At 41.4% G+C, this 16,563-nt stretch overlaps 1 protein-coding gene across 3 annotated transcripts in view; it reads left to right on the forward strand.

Annotated features, from left to right (window-relative positions):
- Nucleotides 1-11,211, forward strand: part of emsy (EMSY transcriptional repressor, BRCA2 interacting) — a 26,788-nt gene extending 15,577 nt beyond the window's left edge. Inside the window, exons 14-20 of one of the 3 annotated variants that reach the window (XM_050040808.1) lie at nucleotides 1,664-1,862; nucleotides 2,088-2,255; nucleotides 3,405-3,560; nucleotides 4,606-4,772; nucleotides 6,975-7,538; nucleotides 9,171-9,575; nucleotides 10,307-11,211. In XM_050040808.1, the coding sequence (XP_049896765.1) occupies nucleotides 1,664-1,862; nucleotides 2,088-2,255; nucleotides 3,405-3,560; nucleotides 4,606-4,772; nucleotides 6,975-7,538; nucleotides 9,171-9,575; nucleotides 10,307-10,489 (1,842 nt within the window). In that variant the 3' untranslated portion in view covers nucleotides 10,490-11,211. The remainder of the gene's footprint in view (nucleotides 1-1,663; nucleotides 1,863-2,087; nucleotides 2,256-3,404; nucleotides 3,561-4,605; nucleotides 4,773-6,974; nucleotides 7,539-9,170; nucleotides 9,576-10,306) is intronic. The other 2 variants (XM_050040811.1, XM_050040809.1) reach the window with 2 other exon arrangements.
- The last annotated feature ends 5,352 nt before the right edge of the window (nucleotides 11,212-16,563 follow it).

Raw genomic sequence — 16,563 nt, forward strand, 5'->3', positions numbered from 1 at the left:
TCTAAATAAACATTCACCTCGTCGCTAGATAGACCTACTCCTGAAAAACTCGTGTCTGCGCAAGGCTTTTTGTCCCTACGAGGCCACCGTCATTTACCCGACGGGAGGGGTGAGCGAGTGAGCCCTGCAATCTAGAATTTGACCACTGATGTCACTGTTTTCAACCCATTTTACACACTGGCCCTTTTAAGGAAATTAGCGTCTATATAAACATCTTTTTGCCTTTAGGTCGTCACAATGAGCGTCTTGTCCGAAAATATTTATTTAAATACTGCAACAAAATTTTCATTCGCATTCACAAACAGTATGTCATAGTTTCAATTTCATCACTTCAGTCTAAATATAGTCAGAATTCACTTTCTGTTTTTAGCCATCAAGGGGAAATTGAGGTCAGTGAGTCAGCCAGCTCTGCAGCACAGTATACACATACTGTATGTACTGTATTCAACACCCACGGTGTTGATCTGCTGTGCAGTTTCAGCCAAACCACAAACATGACCTGCCAAAACAGCAACAACGAGAAGATCCCGTCACATTTTAAACTAGATTTTGAGATCAACGCTATGAAACATTTCCCAGTGACGAAAATGGCACCTGTTTACAAAAGATTTTTAACTTGTTGACTTACTTAACAAACAACAAAGCTGACGGAAATGTGACTTAGTTATTGACATTTACGAACAGGAAATCTCCAATATCATCATGCACAGAGGGAACTTCTGTAGTTGCAGTATGAAGAAAGACTCTGGAGTAGCTGAGCTAATTTGATAAGAAAATACATATATATTATGTGTTTAAGCAGTGGATAAACACATAAATAGGGTTGCAAATTGATATGAATCTGATCCCTATTATATCTATGTCACAGTAACCGATAAATTACCACCTACGACAAGCCAATCACACAAGAATCGCCTCCCACCAGCCTGAGTCAGCCGAAATACCGCCTGCAGTGATTGACAATGGGTGAAACTAATTAACAAGGGAGCAGAGAAAAGATATAAATCCTTACAAGTAATGACTGAAACATTAAGCTTCTGCCACTACAAGAAGGAGGACAGTATGAATCATTGACAGTACCAGCCAGGACCACTATGTGTTTGTACGTAACATCTAATGTGATTTGTAGCATTTGTACTATGGCTCTGTCATTTGGTTAAATGTTTTGTATTTATGTGTATGTATGTTAAACAGTTGACGTCTTTGTACACAAGACAAATTACATATTGTCTCTGATAATGAAGTCAAATCAGATCAAATCAAATGAAATCATAACCATATTTTTCTCCAGCTGTGACAGTCCATCTTTAAGATTTGCAGTCGCCTCCTGTTAGAGGTGTTTGGGCACATCTCACTGGTAGGAGGCCCCAGGGCAGACCAAGAACACACTGGAGGGATTACATATCTCATCTGGCCTGGGGACGCCTTGGGGGTCCCCCAGTAGAAGCTGGAAAGCATCGCTGAGGAGAGGGACGTCTAGGGTGCTTTGCATGGACTGCTGCCCCCGCGACCGGGCCCGTATAAGCAGATGAAAATGGATGGGCAGTGGAATGGGGCTCCTTATGTTTAATAGTCGACTATTCAGAGTCACCCCTAACTGACACATTTTAATGGGAACCACTGTTTTACCCAACACTGTTTGTTTCTTTGGGCTTCCTTCCAGGTTCTCATCAAGCCCAAACCCGTCTTCCAGACGGCGGTGGTGAGCGAACAGACCCGGCAGCTGGTCACTGAGACGCTGCAGCAGGTGTCCCGCTCAGTAGACATCGGGGGGCAGGGACAGACCTCAGGCCAGGATGGGTCCACAAAGGACGAGCCAGGGGGCAGCTTAGCCAGCGAGGCCTCTCATGGCAGCGCTCAAGGTAAACTTCCCTTCCTCTTTCCCTTAGAGACAAGAGACAGTGAGGTCAGATGAATCAGCTGCTAGTGCTCAACTCTTCTGGATATGTTTTGTCTAAATGGGAACATTATTGGCCGTTTGTTTGGAAATTTCATTAGACAAGAGTTTGATGTGGAAATAACCCTAACCCGATTTATATTTGTGTTCCTCACAAACTGTCCCACATTGTTTTCCCATCTATCCTCAGAGCCTCAGCCTGTAGTGCATGTGGTGTCCTCCAGAGAGCAGGATTGGACAGAGCAGGAAATATCTGTTGAGTCCAGCCCCACTATTATCTACCAGGAGGTGTCTGGCGGGGAATCCCAGTCCGCCACTTCCACCATCAAAGCCCTGCTGGAGCTGCAACAGACAACAGGTGAGCCTTTATGTCACGGAAAGGCTGCAAATGTAAACCGGAAAGATGGGAAACGGGTGGGAGGGGGTTTTCACCTGTACACATGCTGACTACTAAGAATCATCCGTCCTGTGCTTGGACAGCTTAGGCAAAGCAGATTTAAACCTATATCGAAACTCTACTGTCAAACAAACATACCAGACCAAAACGCCAGTGACCGACAGTCATCATGTTTTTGCCTCAGGCTTTGCTTTCACAATAAGCTCATTAGACTACAAACCTGTGGAACTGGGTGGATGAGTAGACGGGAAGTGTTATAGATTCCCATGTTATATTTCAAGGTGGAAACAATTTTTAGACTGATAAAACAAAGGTACAAAAATTCCAATGACATTCCCCTATAGTCCTGACTGTAAATTCCCAGATGCTATACATGTGATTGAGTGTATGAAACCAGAACAGTTCAACGGATCCACTTATTAATAAATGTATTGACCACTGTTAACGTCTATTATTTTAAAAATGCCTTGTGGCCCTACTTTACCTCAACTGCACAGAGAACAAGGTTCCTATTGTTTCCCTGACAATGGTATATTGTGAGCGACAAATTTGTGTTCACATCAGCAGGAGGAGAGCTAGTTAATGTTAGCTGTTAGCTATTAGCAGCCGTTGGCCTGAATTGACTGCTTACAGAGGTTGCTCTAAGTTATATTACGATGCGTTCAAGGTCTATTTATTAAAAATGAGCATTGGGTGAAGGTAAATGTGTTCAGTGTGATCTTGTAAAAATTAGTTTTTGGCAAATTTGTAGGTTTTCACAGCAGTAAAAAAAAATAGATAATAGAGGGAAAATAGATATTAGAGGGAATTATCATATATTTTTTTAGGTTGTTTCATAAATTTGTATGATTGAATCTGTGCTCATTCAAAGACCGTGTGATGAAAGACTGAAAGACTTTGGAACAGTTCAGTTATCTTGTTTTATAATGGAGTTTTCTTAGTTCTCCTGGCACAAGAGGGGGGATAAGTAACACCAAAAACAACAAAACATTGGTATTAGCTATTGGCCAAATTATTTCAAACATTGGTCTAGGCACAGAATTTCACAACAGGTGCATCCCTAATTGTTGTCACTCACTTGATGACCCTTCCCTAAAACCTTCCCGGCAGTGAAGGAGAAGGGAGAGGCCAAACCCAGACAGCACACCATCGACCTGAGCCAGATGGCTGTGCCCATCCAGCTGGCCCAGGAGAAGAAGCCCAGCCCGGAGTCCCCAAGGCCCTCCACCTCAGAGGCTGAGCCCAGCACTGAATACGTCACAGCAGGTACACCCCTCCAGTCTGCTTCGTGGCGTACTGTTTGAAATATATCAGTGTCGGAAGAAGTGCTCAGCTCTGGGTTGCACCAGCTATGTGCAAGTTCAAATGTAGCTTAGTTACAGCTCGATTTCTAAGTCAGGTCGCTACGAATATTTTAAGGGTTGCACCAGCTGACAAAGTCCCAAAAAGTTACGACATAAATCTTGCACCTAGCCTTTAGTAGGTGTTAAGTCCTCACTAAAGTAACACATCATCTTAGTCACCTGCATCATCAGCAACATGTTCTGACCCCAAATAGAAATGCTCGAAATTGACTTGTCCATAAACACGCAAACTTACATATAGCTGGTGCAACGGGCTGCAAATCTTTAACTACTCTTTAAATACTCTGTTACAAGTTTCAAAATATAACTATTAAAATATACCAAAAGTACTCGTGATGCAGAATGGCTTATTTCACAATATACTATATTGTATAACTGGATTATTTATGCAACAATGTGCCCATCACTTTAATGTTGCAGCTGGTAAAAATGAAGCTAAGCTACTTTAAATACTGTTGACTACTTTAATTCATATTAATACATCGTAATTTATTAGTTCATTCATATTTTGTATTAAGAATCTTAAACTGTGAAGTAACTGAAGTTGTGAAATTGATCTAATGGAGTAAAAGTACAATACAGGCTTCCAAAATATAGTGGAGTAGAAGTGTAATGTAGCATAACATGGACATACACAAGTATTAGTACCTCCAAAGTACAGAACTTGAGTAAATGTACTGAGGTAGCTGAAATATTTGCATGAACACTGAGCACTTCCTTTTTTGGTTGGCAGCTGATAATTTCAGTGGTACAGCCTAAACTTCAAAGTAAAACCTCCAATTTGACACTGAAGCACGCAACAGTCAAGTTCTCTTTTTGATCCTTGACCTTCCTTGACGGAAAAAAACAGCTGTTAATAATTGTGTATATGTGAATCTGTTTGCATTCAGCCTGTCCTACATTTTAATAATGCTAATCAGATTGTGCGACTGTGATTTCCCCGCCAGGTAAAGTCATCAGCAGAGTGGGAGCACCTGCAGAGGACGACAACGTGGTCATGTCCTCCACTCAGCAGCTGGGGAAGCCTTACAAAATCAGCAGCCAGGTTACCATGGTAACCAAACCGGCTGCTCCCATCTCCTCTGCAGCCATGTCCGCGTCACACATCAGCCAGGTGAGGACACAAGTCTTAAACTGTTGTATTTGCAGAAAGTAAAGTGGATTAAAAGTTGTCTTGGGATGGACACACTGGTCAGTAAGAACAAATATTGAACAGATATTGTGGACGTTAGCCTTGTTTTTGTTTATATCTATTATTCTGGTTTTTACAGGCCAGTTCACCCGAGTATAAAAACATTCACTCACCTCTCATTAGTGGGATTTAAAATAGTTTTTAAATTATGTTCCCGGGTTTTGAGACCACAGCCTCCATTTCAATACAATGGAGGTATGTGGAATTTTGTTTGTGGTGCTCACAACCTCTAAAAATGCTTCTAAAAATTGAAAAAGAGTGCCACAAACCACTCTGGATAATCCACAGAGCACACTGCCAACAGTTTCCATAGGAACTGTTTCTTCAGTCGAAAATGCTGTAGTTCCAGTGTCACCTGGTCACAGAGAAGTCTGTGGACTACCACTAAAGCAAGATGAGAAAGTGTTGGTTGGGGGACTTTGGGTGAAATGACCTTTTAAGATACCTCAGTTTCTGTTGTCATACTTCTGCCAACACCTGAGGTCATAGTTTCTATTTATAGCGCGTGACTTTCTTTAACTGTCTCTGTTCAAGTTTCAGTCTAATTCATTGGCATTAATGGACAGAAACCTACCGTATGAGTGTTTTCACTCAGGTTATAGTGCACATTTAAACATGAATCTTAATATTAAACAGCAATATTAAGCATCTGTGTGGCCAACACTCCTTCGATACATTAGCATTAATTAACAGTTAATTTCTAGACTAGACACCAGGGTCCCTATTTTAATTACTGTGTCACAGGGCTTTTTTTTTTTTTTTTTTTAAATAGAATTTACATTTTAGGATTCATTTAGAAAATAAATAAATCATATGGTCATGACTCGTCAATTCATTGTGGCCACTAAGAAGAGGAAATGGACCCTAATATTTTGAGATAAAATAGAAATCTGTATATCCTGGAAGACACTGTTGCGCAGCAGTTGCAGTACAAAGCAGAAAAGAGTGTTAATATAAAACATCAATACAGATGCAAGTTTAAACAATATCAACGAACAGAAAAAATCCAAAATACACACAATTTCGCAATCGCGCATATCTCAAGGTGTTTCTTGGTGAGTTGCATATAGATGTATGCATATCTCAAGTACAAGTAAGCACATGTGGTCAAAATATTATTTCCATGATATTGTCCCATTTTGCACAACTATAATAAGCTTAGCCCTAAATCCAAACCTTGAATATTTTACTAGTTTAACTGCTTATGTTTCATCTTTATAGTTACAGTCGGTATTTATGCACACACCCACATAACATCACATCAACCTGGACCCCATTTGCCCATGTTTTTGTGTCTAACTGAATAATGGGAAATTAGAGATAGACCTTTTTGTTAAAGATCAAGATCCTTTGTGTTTTACCAGAAACAGCCCTGAAATCACTATTATCAAACCGACCAGACTCCATTTAAATAAACAGTAATTCTATCATCATAAAACACACTACATTCAGATTTGTCAGAAACAAAATGAAACTCACAGAAACCATCTTGGTTCATCTTTGGACTGTTCCAACAACCACCAAGTGTGGTTTGAATAAACCAAATAAACCCCTAGTTCACCCAGTTAGATGTGAAGATATGCTGGCTGGTGGGTTTGGCACTGGTGACTCTGGGGCTGTTTTGGGGAACTAAAAGGATCTGATGCTTTATCCAAACAGTGTGAGATTGTTTAGCCACTGGTAAATAGTTGTGAGCCTCCAAGGACCTGTAGTTCTCGAGGTTGCAAAACCTTGCCTGATAATATTACAGCACATTGTCAAATATGGGCTTATAGCATTGAGTAACGTTGGAATTCACTCAAACATGCTTGTCTATTACATAATAGCATTAATGGCTATATGCTACTGTTATTATGACAAGGTTAATATTCATTTATATTCATGTCTATAGTAAAAGTCATAGTGTCTCTTAGGTGACTTTCAAAACCACATGTCCCAGCTTTAACAGGCTGGGGGAAAAGAATCTTTCCTCGTCGCTTACTCTGCCCACACCACACCACCTAGCTATACATATATGCACATCATGTCATCTTCCTGCCTCTGCAATGGACCTGGTTAGCGCCATTGGGATGGGTAAAGTGCCATCCTCCTTTTGATAACTCAGTAGTCCTCTATATGTTTCAGCCCTCTGACAGCCACGGTAAAACTGAGACTGTGTTAGAGGTGGGCGAGTTGGAAGGCGACACCTTGGACCCTCAGACGGGCTTGTTTTACCGCTCCAGCCAACCAGCCACAGATCCCATGAAGCAAACCACCCACTCCACAGCTGCTCAGCCGCCTCCCTCGAGCCAGGCAGAAGCCGAGCAGAGCCGGCACACCTCCGCCTCCAGCCAGCCACCGCCACAACTGCACAGCAAACCTCAAATCAGCCAGCCTTCTTCTTCCTCCACTGCCTTCCCCTCCACTCTTGCTCTGACTAAGAAACTCCCAAAACTACGAGAGCAGAGTCAGCCCAAACCCCAGGCCTTAACCCAGAGCCCCAAAGACAGACCCCTGACTGCCCCAGCCCAAACTGGGGCAAAGGTCACGACCCCAGGCACACCAACCAAGCCCCTGTTGACACCGCAGCTACCGAAGCTCCAGCAAGCACCCACGTCCCACCACAGACCTCTGCACACACCCATGTCCCACCCTCCTCCACTGCAGGCGCACCACCCTGTCAGCACCGAAAAGACTGCCTCCAGCCAGGTGAGTGGTTTTACGCCCAACACTGTGCAGCACTGCCAGTAGTAAAAGATAAACAACTTGGGACATTTGTTTGTGGGATTAAAGCACAAAGACGCATTAAGTCACGCCTTATTGGATTTACAAATGAAACGCCTTGAGGTAGAAACTCTTGGCCCAACATCTGTCACTCATCTTAATTAAGCTTGTTTCGAGGCACCTGACTCAACTGGTACATGTGATGGTGCCGGGGTTTTTCCTACCTTCCTTGTTAATACAATAAAACATGTGCCGCAGACTGATAAGCAGCAACAAATTGATTTATAGTTAAATTAACCCTGGCTGCAGCAGCTGCTCTGTATGTCTGTCACCGTGATTGAATTCTGACAATTGGTCAGACAGAATAACGAGGACATAATGGAGGACTTTAGTTTTTGACGTTTGACACAAAACATAGGGATTAAACAACCCTAATATTTTGTCTTGGAGCCATTCACATATCTGACACATGCATGTATATCATAACACAAAATCACATGACCTGTGTTGTCCTTGAGAAAAAAATAATGGTGCCCGTAGCTGTGTCAACAAACTGGCTCCATTTAAATAAATGAGAGTGCGAATTTTTTTCACACGGGACTGAAGTCTGTCTAAACAAGGCCTTTGATATGCTGTCTGCTCATGTGTTGTAAGCTACAGGGCAAGTTTGCTTTCTTTCTTATTTGCCTGCCTTTGTTCTGAAGCTCAGCCTGCCAGTTGCTGTCAGTCACAGGGCTCCTACAGGTCATTGTAATCCTTGAAAGTTTGTGAATTTAAGGGGGGGAAAACAAGGCCTTGAAGGTTTTTAAAAATAGACACAAGTAAACATGGGTCATTGAAAGTGCTTGAATGTATATATTTTGTGAAAGAGCAGAAATTGAAGTCCTTTTGGTATTTTTAACTGATGAAATGTGTCTCCCACAATTACGTCTTTCTTACACAGCACAATTTTCTTTTCACAAGTTATTTGAGCCTGCCACTCATTTTAATTAATTCTTCTCATTGTAAAAACTGTCAGTATTGTGACAGTAATTAACTTTGATCAATGTATCAAACAGTGCCCTATTGTATCCTTGAATTTGAGGAAATTGGGTCTGGAAAGTCTTTGAAAAGTCCTTTGAACTTCTTAATGGAAGTGTGGGAACACTGCAGTCAAACACAGACACGCCCTCCAGCTACTAATATTTGCCCGCCCATTTTTTTTCTTTCTATAACAATAAATAATGACAAACACTGACATTATTTTTGACCACCAAAGGGATGGCCATGGATGTATAAAGAGAAATGGATATAGAGTTGGATGCAGGGTCCTGTTCATTCCTATCATACCTATGAAAAAGTTTGACTTTCTGGGTTTAAATTACCTGGATCTTCTGCATCATTGGTCTTTAAAGCAAATGCACTCGAGACTACGCCGGCTGAGCAGCAAACTTCCACCAGGTTTTTTGGCCCAATGCCATCATGTAAAGGATCCAGGAGTTGTAGTTACATGGTTTGGCCACTATGTCAAATTAGCTTCAAAGTCTGGCACGCTTCCTGGAGGCTTGGGGATGACAGTTGAGTTTTCTCACTTTCCATTTCCTGTGTTTTTTCCTCATTCACACATCTTCATCACAGCAGCCAATCATCACACAGAGCGCCACCGTCACCAAGATCACATTTGGCAGCTCCCACCATTCATCGCCGGTCTTCAGCAGCGGCGAGGCCACTGCCAAACTGATCCCCGAGTCCAGCTCCGGGCCCTCTGGAGACAAGCCCTCGGTGTCAGACATCCTGAAGATCTCCATGATGGAAGCGGAAATCGATCCGAGCACAGAGCCCATGGTGGTGGATTCTTCCAGCGACTGTGGCCCACTGGGAAAAGCCCTGGAGGTCCAGGCCGTGTCAGGCACGCTGGACTCGGGCCAGTTTATAAGCAGCTCTGGGGCCTCAATGCATCACTCCCACACAAAGCCCCAGCAATTCAGCTGCATGCAGGGCCTCACAGCACAGAGGAGCAAAGAAGACCTAGAGGTCATTGAGGTGAGATATTTATTACAAAATAATGTATGTAATAAATCACAGAGCTCAAGGTACAGACAGGCTTGTCAGCATGTCTGTCACATATTTAATCTCTTTATTAAAACTTACTTATAAGTCAGGTCATTGTGAACTTCAGGTATGATGGTAGCTTACAGATATATCAGATTGTACTGTTAATAAGAGAGCAAAAGATATTCATGTTTTCAATTAAATGTATAATTTATTTATGAAATAGCGACATAATTCATATGATGAGATGCTAGTTTGAGTCCTGCACAGGTCTGTCCACCCCTCAAGCCGCACATATGTCATTTAGTTCTGCAACCTGACCCTTTGTCACAAGATCCACAACCCGACATGACACTGCAAATGCTGTAATAACCATGCGCTGTTCAAATAATTTGGCTGGTTAGTACATTTAAACTGATCATTTTGGGACCTTTTATACATCTGAAACTAAAATAATGTATTTCAAAATGACGGTAATTCAGGAAATACATTTAAATGAATATTTTTTGAGCAGCATATCGTTTTCCCACCCAGAACTGAACCCAGAAATAAGATTAAGACAAATACTACCTGCAACCACCTTTTTCGTTTTGCGGGTAACCAACCTGATGCAGGACTCTGACACTGGTTATCAACATAGACTATTAGAAAAACATTAGCATGATAAATTTTGTTACCTCACTGGAAATTGACTGAAACCTAAATGTGACTAACGCATGCAGGTGATTCCTCAGTACTCCATCCTGCCGGACTCCAGCCAGTCTAACGTGGTGGTGGAGCCCAGCGGCTTCCTGGAGATCACCAACTACACCAGCCAGCAGCTGGAGGAGGACAGCCCCATGGAGCAGGAGGTGGACAGCAGCAACGATGAGGCCACAGCGGCCAGTCCGCCCGACCAACCATAGCCACTCTGTGCTGGAGACATTGCCGGTTTACGGCCTCAGACTTGGCGGACAAAGAGTTTTGGCTGCAAAAGTTGCTTTCTGTTTTTGTGTAAAATATTAGTTTGTTTATAATAAGCATTTTTCCCTCACCACAACTAATGGCACATGTGGTTTTTATTGCCAGTGAGGAGCGCTGGATGTAAAATGTGGGAGCGAGGTGAAAGGATTAGTTTTAGTGCAGCCCCGGACGGTTGGAATCCCACCTCTCCAAACAGACTTTGTAAGACATTCACACATTCATGAAATTGATTATTTGGAAGGTATGGCACTGTGCCTTGTGCCACTGTATGTTCAGTAACATACAGTCGTATCAGACCACTGCAGGACTGCATTTATGTTTAATGTCCAGAGTATTTCAAATACATGTTCCCCAATTTTTGTACTCTCCTGTTGATGGACATCTTCTTTTGATGACCTGAAGGTTTTACCACCAGATGAACAGTATTTTCTTTGACTGAGGTGCAGCTTTGTAACTGTAAAACCTCTTAAAACGCTTATGGGGTTTAAGTTTTCAGCAGAGAGAACAAAGCTGGAGCAGACTGAAAATTGCTGCTTGGAACATGAACCAGAAAAGAGTCCTGGAGGAAGGATAACATATGTGTTACTGTTCATTGTAACTGATGTAAAAGAAAAAAAACATTAAGCAGTGTACCTTTTTTGTAAGATAAATTCTGGAGTTCAAAGAGTTGCTGTGAGAATTTCACTAAGTTTGCATTTGCTTCTGCATAGTGTGTTTAAACTATGCATTTCTTTTATACCTTTTCAAACTAGACGACTAGTTAAGAAAGAAGACATTAAATCTGCACAATAAACCCGCTGAAAAGTGTCGGTTTATTAAGTTTTGTTGGTTGCAAACAAAATGAGCTTTTGGATGAAATGAGGGAGTCATAGTGTGACGTTGCGTTCAAGTCATTCTGATTGATACACTCTTGAGTTTAAAAATGTTTTAAGATAAAACAAATACCCTACTTGGATAAGTAATTTGGATCTATTTTTCAACAAAAAAAAGTTAAGTTAAAATATGTTGATTTCCTTACCCTTATTGAAAAATACAGAATCTATTAAAATGCAGATTTTTTTTACTTCAAAGGTTTAACTGGTGGACACAAGATGAATCCAGTGTCTATTACGCTTGTTTAAGTTGCATATCAGACTACAATTAGCTTTTAATCTAGTTTTGATTGAAGCCCCTTTCCCACTAACAAAACAAAACAAAAAACCCACCAACACCCTCTAACATCTGGCTTTTGTCTTTAACAAGAAAGATTACAATCTGCATTTACTCTTGGGACAAATGACTCTCCAGTAGTCAAGGGTATTTATCGTCTCTGGCTCTGATAAGCTTGGAGTGGTGGTAATATAAATGCGTCAAAAGGGCGGACACACCAAGAGTAGGTATTGCTGCGGTTGGAGCAGCTACGTGACCCATCCACCAGCGACATCACTTGTCTGCCATACCAACACTTCAGTCCACTTTCACCCCCCTTCGCCCCTTGGTCCAGGAGCAAAAGCCCTAAGAATAATACTAAGTTGGCATTTAGCTAGCTATGAGATGTTGCATTTAAAGAGAGGCGGTTAGGGTTTACATCTCGTTTCTTATAAAGTGAATCACGTTCATGTATACTAAATTAGAAAGGGGATTAGTGCTACGCTTGGCCTCATATTTATTCACAATGCCGTGTTGCAGCAGGGTTCAAATAACTGACACGTTGGTGGGTTTGTCTTGTACTGGCGGTGGGCGCGGTTTGTAAGGGCCTGTCGTGTAGGCTCCAAACAGAACGTGGCTGAAGACACACATAGCTCTTAATTTTCACCCCTTTTTCTGGTGCAGAAATTTCATCCATCCCCCTCTAATTGGCTTTTGAATATCATTCAAAATTAGTTGGCACTAAGTTTGAAAGACACACTGAATAAATAACAGATATAAAGAAGCAGTTACTACCGTAAAATGTTCACTGCTGTTTTCCGGCACATTTGTGACACACCAGTAAAAACAAAAAAGGCATGTATGCATCTACTGCAGAGCTGTAAACACAGCTCTGGCCTATTGGCAATGGGAAAGGAGACTATTGCCTACTTTTAGCAGGTTTTCATATGTTTAAATAACCATGTATGTGCTAATTTTGGTGGGAAAAGGAGATTAAGATGAGCAGAACAAAGCTTTCCCACTTCAGTCGATTAATGTAAAAACAGCCTTCTAGTGTCAAAGTCTGCACATATGCCATTCTGCACAGAGAAGGTCACACATTCAAGTGAAGTAACAATGTGCAAAGCACATTTTGGGGTGGAGGAGGACTTTAAAATCACTTTAAGTTGCCAATATGCCATAATCTTTTCAAAGGTGAACATGGAGGACTCCCAAGAGAATTGTCAACGATGTTATGGTAAAAAAAAAAAAACTTTCTACAGAATCTCTTTAAAGAGAGACTTCCAACAATACAAAGAAGCACTTTGACTCTGAAATTTTAGAAGCTTCCTTTCATGGAGAAGGTTGTGTAACAGTGCTATGCTGCTTGAGTTGAGCCCACCACTCTGGTTTATAGTGTGGATGGCTGTGTTAAACCAGAGGATTGTTAAGTGTGCAGATGGTATGAAATCATTTTGTTACCCTAGTTAAGAGAAAATAGACTATTAAGACTTCAAGAACAGAATCTAGTGTTTGCGCCCCTCTCAACAAAGTTATTGAAAAAGTATGTGACACAAATTTTATTGTTTGACGATATCACAAGCTAAGTGACAGTCTGACATGAGTCTTTGCAGTTGCTTGAACGAAATCTGTGATTTTTACGACTTAAGAGGTACTGCAACCCAATTCTTGAACAACAACACATTCAGATTTTTAGACAGGTTTTTATAAAGTGTTAGGAGCCATTTTGGGCCATGTACAACTGTTATATATCTACTTACACTTGGCCAGAAATTGGCTCAGGCAGCCAAAAAAGTCTTTTGGAATTTATGGTGGTTCCTACTGACGAATATAAAAACATATTTATGGCATTATAATGGCCATCTGAGCCAAGTTTCATGTTTATTGGACACTATGTGGTGGTGTTAGAGGTTTTTCTGTTGGCGCTGCGCACTTGTAAAAGCCTTAATGCTCACTCAGTGGTAGAGTCCAGCTTCACACTGGCAGTTTTCCTCCTAATGTTGAAAGTGATCCACTGGGCTCCTGGGGGCTCATATCCAGCCCGCAGAGTCTGATTGGTTGGCCTCAACCTGAGGACATGTGGCTTTGTTTAGGAGCATGCTGAGTTACCATCCCTCCACCCTCTACCCTGCACCCCTGCTTGGATAATATTGCCAAAGTCCCACAGGATAACACAGTTTACCCCGCTCTGCTGACTCACCTGACTGAGAAACGAGAACAAGGAACAAGTATATATAACCTCCATTTTAGGAGGAAAAAGACTTGATACAAATCCTTTGGTGTAAACTATCTCAAATATTTGCTGGATTGCAACAGCATTTTGAATTGTCATACCCTCTGATGTTTAGTTAGTGCCACCAAACACAGGTCAAAAGTTACAGCAATTAAATTAAGGCAAGTTAACAGCCATATCTCTATGTGGAGATTCTTGCTATGTAGGGCTCCAACTAATTATTTTTATTTCAGCTGACTAATCTGTATATTTCATTCTCAATTAATTGATTAGTTTGGTCGATAAAATGTCAGAAAATCAAATGTCTTGTTTTGTCCACAACCCAAAGATATTCAGTTTACTGTCACAAAGGAGGAGAGAAACTAGAAAATATTTACATTTAAGAAGCTGGAATCAAAGCATTTTGACCTTTTTTCTTGAAAAAATTATTCATGCCGAACAATCAGTTATTAAATTAGTTGGCTATTACTAGTTGACAACTACTTGATTAATCGTTGCAGCTCTATGCTAAGATGTTAACGTGTAACATTAAAGGTGGCAGTATACTTCACAGGAAGTGCTTGTCAAATCCTCAAACAGTGTCTTAAACAACCCCAGATGTCAGAATCAACAACCCTGCCCAGTGTTTAGTGGCAGTATTCTCTGCAATGCCACGGGTCGTACAAACAAAACATCACATGAAGAAGCAAATACTCAACAAGTGTGACGAGATAGACCAAACATGGCTGCACACTCTGCCATATAGATCCTCAATGCTGAGGAAGAACATGTCTCCTCTATCCCTGTGCTTGAGCTTTGATTGGGCCCAAAAAAATCAGGCCAAGCCCGACCCAGCACCAGTTTGGGCCTCACCTCATCTAAAAGCCTGAAAATTTCCACTATAAATTACTGTATTATGCTTCTGCGCCCGCAACAGCTGTGGCAGGTGGCATTTTTTTAGGTTGTTCTTCTGTCTCATTCTTGCAAATGTAATATCTCAAGAACGTTTTGAGGGTATTTTCTCAAATTTGGCACAATGAACTGATTAGATTGTGGTGTTAAAGGTCAAAGGTCACTATAGCCTTGCATCCATCTCATTTTCATGATTGCGATATCTTAAAACGGCTGTGAGGAAATATCCTCAAATTTGACACAAACGTCCACTTGGACTCAACAACAAACTTATTAGATTTTGGTGGTCATGGGTCAAAGCTGAAGGTCACTTTGATGTGGTCTGTCTCATTCTCATCTCATTCTCATTCTTACATGAAGTGGGTTCATAAATAGCCACTAATAGCACCACAGCACATTCTGGCACAAACTCGGCGGTTTATAAGTTTGGCGCTGTTGAAATATACTGTTCCGTTCGGAGCACCACACTCTTGGAGCAGCAGAGCGTACTCTGAAGACAAAGAAGCAGAGTGGCAAGCGCAGTGAAAATGAAACTTAACCGTTTGTTAATTAGAACACTCTACCACAGAGAATTTGGCAAATCCAGGGCCAAATAAAAGCCCAAGGAAATGTTGAGAAATTACAGCCCAGCCCGAACCCTGCAGGTCAAGTCAGGCCCATCTGGGTTCAGGTACAGAATCAAAGCTCTACTTTGTCCCTGTACTCACTGGGTGCTTTACATGAAGCACACACTGTATGTGCCTCCTTGTTTTCTCCCAACAGAGCTACAACACAGTGATTCAAACAGGGAGGACTTGTAGACACCACCATTACAACGCCATCCCTTGTTGCAGCATCATTTTCAAGAGGTGGCAATAACTGATGATGCAGAACTCTCACTAATCACATGATGTCTCTCAGGATCCCATTGCCTCACTCATCAAATACAAGTATACTGTTGCCTGGACTCTTATTTTTTTTATTCATGTTGTATTTATTAAACACATGACAAGTTCACAAATGTACTAGGCGTGCAATGTGCCAAAGATCCATACATGCAGGATATATTTATACAATGTGAGCACAGGCTAAACTGTTAAAGGTCTCATTCTAGAGTCATAAAGACATTTTGCTATTAATGCTCTCATCTGATCAGTTAGTCATCAGTTCAGGAGAGCTGGTGAAACCTGCTTTTTACTTAGAGAGGGGATATTCAATAGAGGACACAGTGTGTTTGGTGGTTTGTTTGTATTGTTGTTAACAATTAAAGTCAGCTGAACCCTGAGGGAAAGATTATGGGTGTAAAAGGCTCGGGTAGGAGTTTCCTCCAACATGTCTGTCATTTATCATGGAGGCCAGAGCAGCATTCCTTCAGCTTGAGTTTACTTGATTTCTCTTGTTTCTGCTCTGTAGTCAGGGTGAGTCCAGGCTGAGTCCTTCAGTCAAACATGGAAAATCTATACTCAGCAATTTTTAAACATGAAACCATCCGGAAATGTCTCTCCACAGGAGGTTAATCATACTTACTACGACCACATAGTCACGTATGGTGCTTCACAGGGTTTTTAAGAGCTACAGTGGGTCATTACTGTAATTTATCAGTTCGCAAGAACCCTGAGTGTTCTGTGAGTCATTGTGGTTTAAGTATACAACCTTAAACTTCAACAAAGTGTATGAGTATATCAGATGACCAAGGAAGAAAAACATTCTTTGTTGGGCCTCGGCAACTTGAGTTCAGATGCCTCAATTCAGTCATTTTCATTTAAACCTTCATTCATAGTTACT

Source organism: Epinephelus moara, chromosome 3 (assembly GCF_006386435.1).
Source record: "Epinephelus moara isolate mb chromosome 3, YSFRI_EMoa_1.0, whole genome shotgun sequence".
NCBI lineage: Eukaryota > Metazoa > Chordata > Actinopteri > Perciformes > Serranidae > Epinephelus > Epinephelus moara.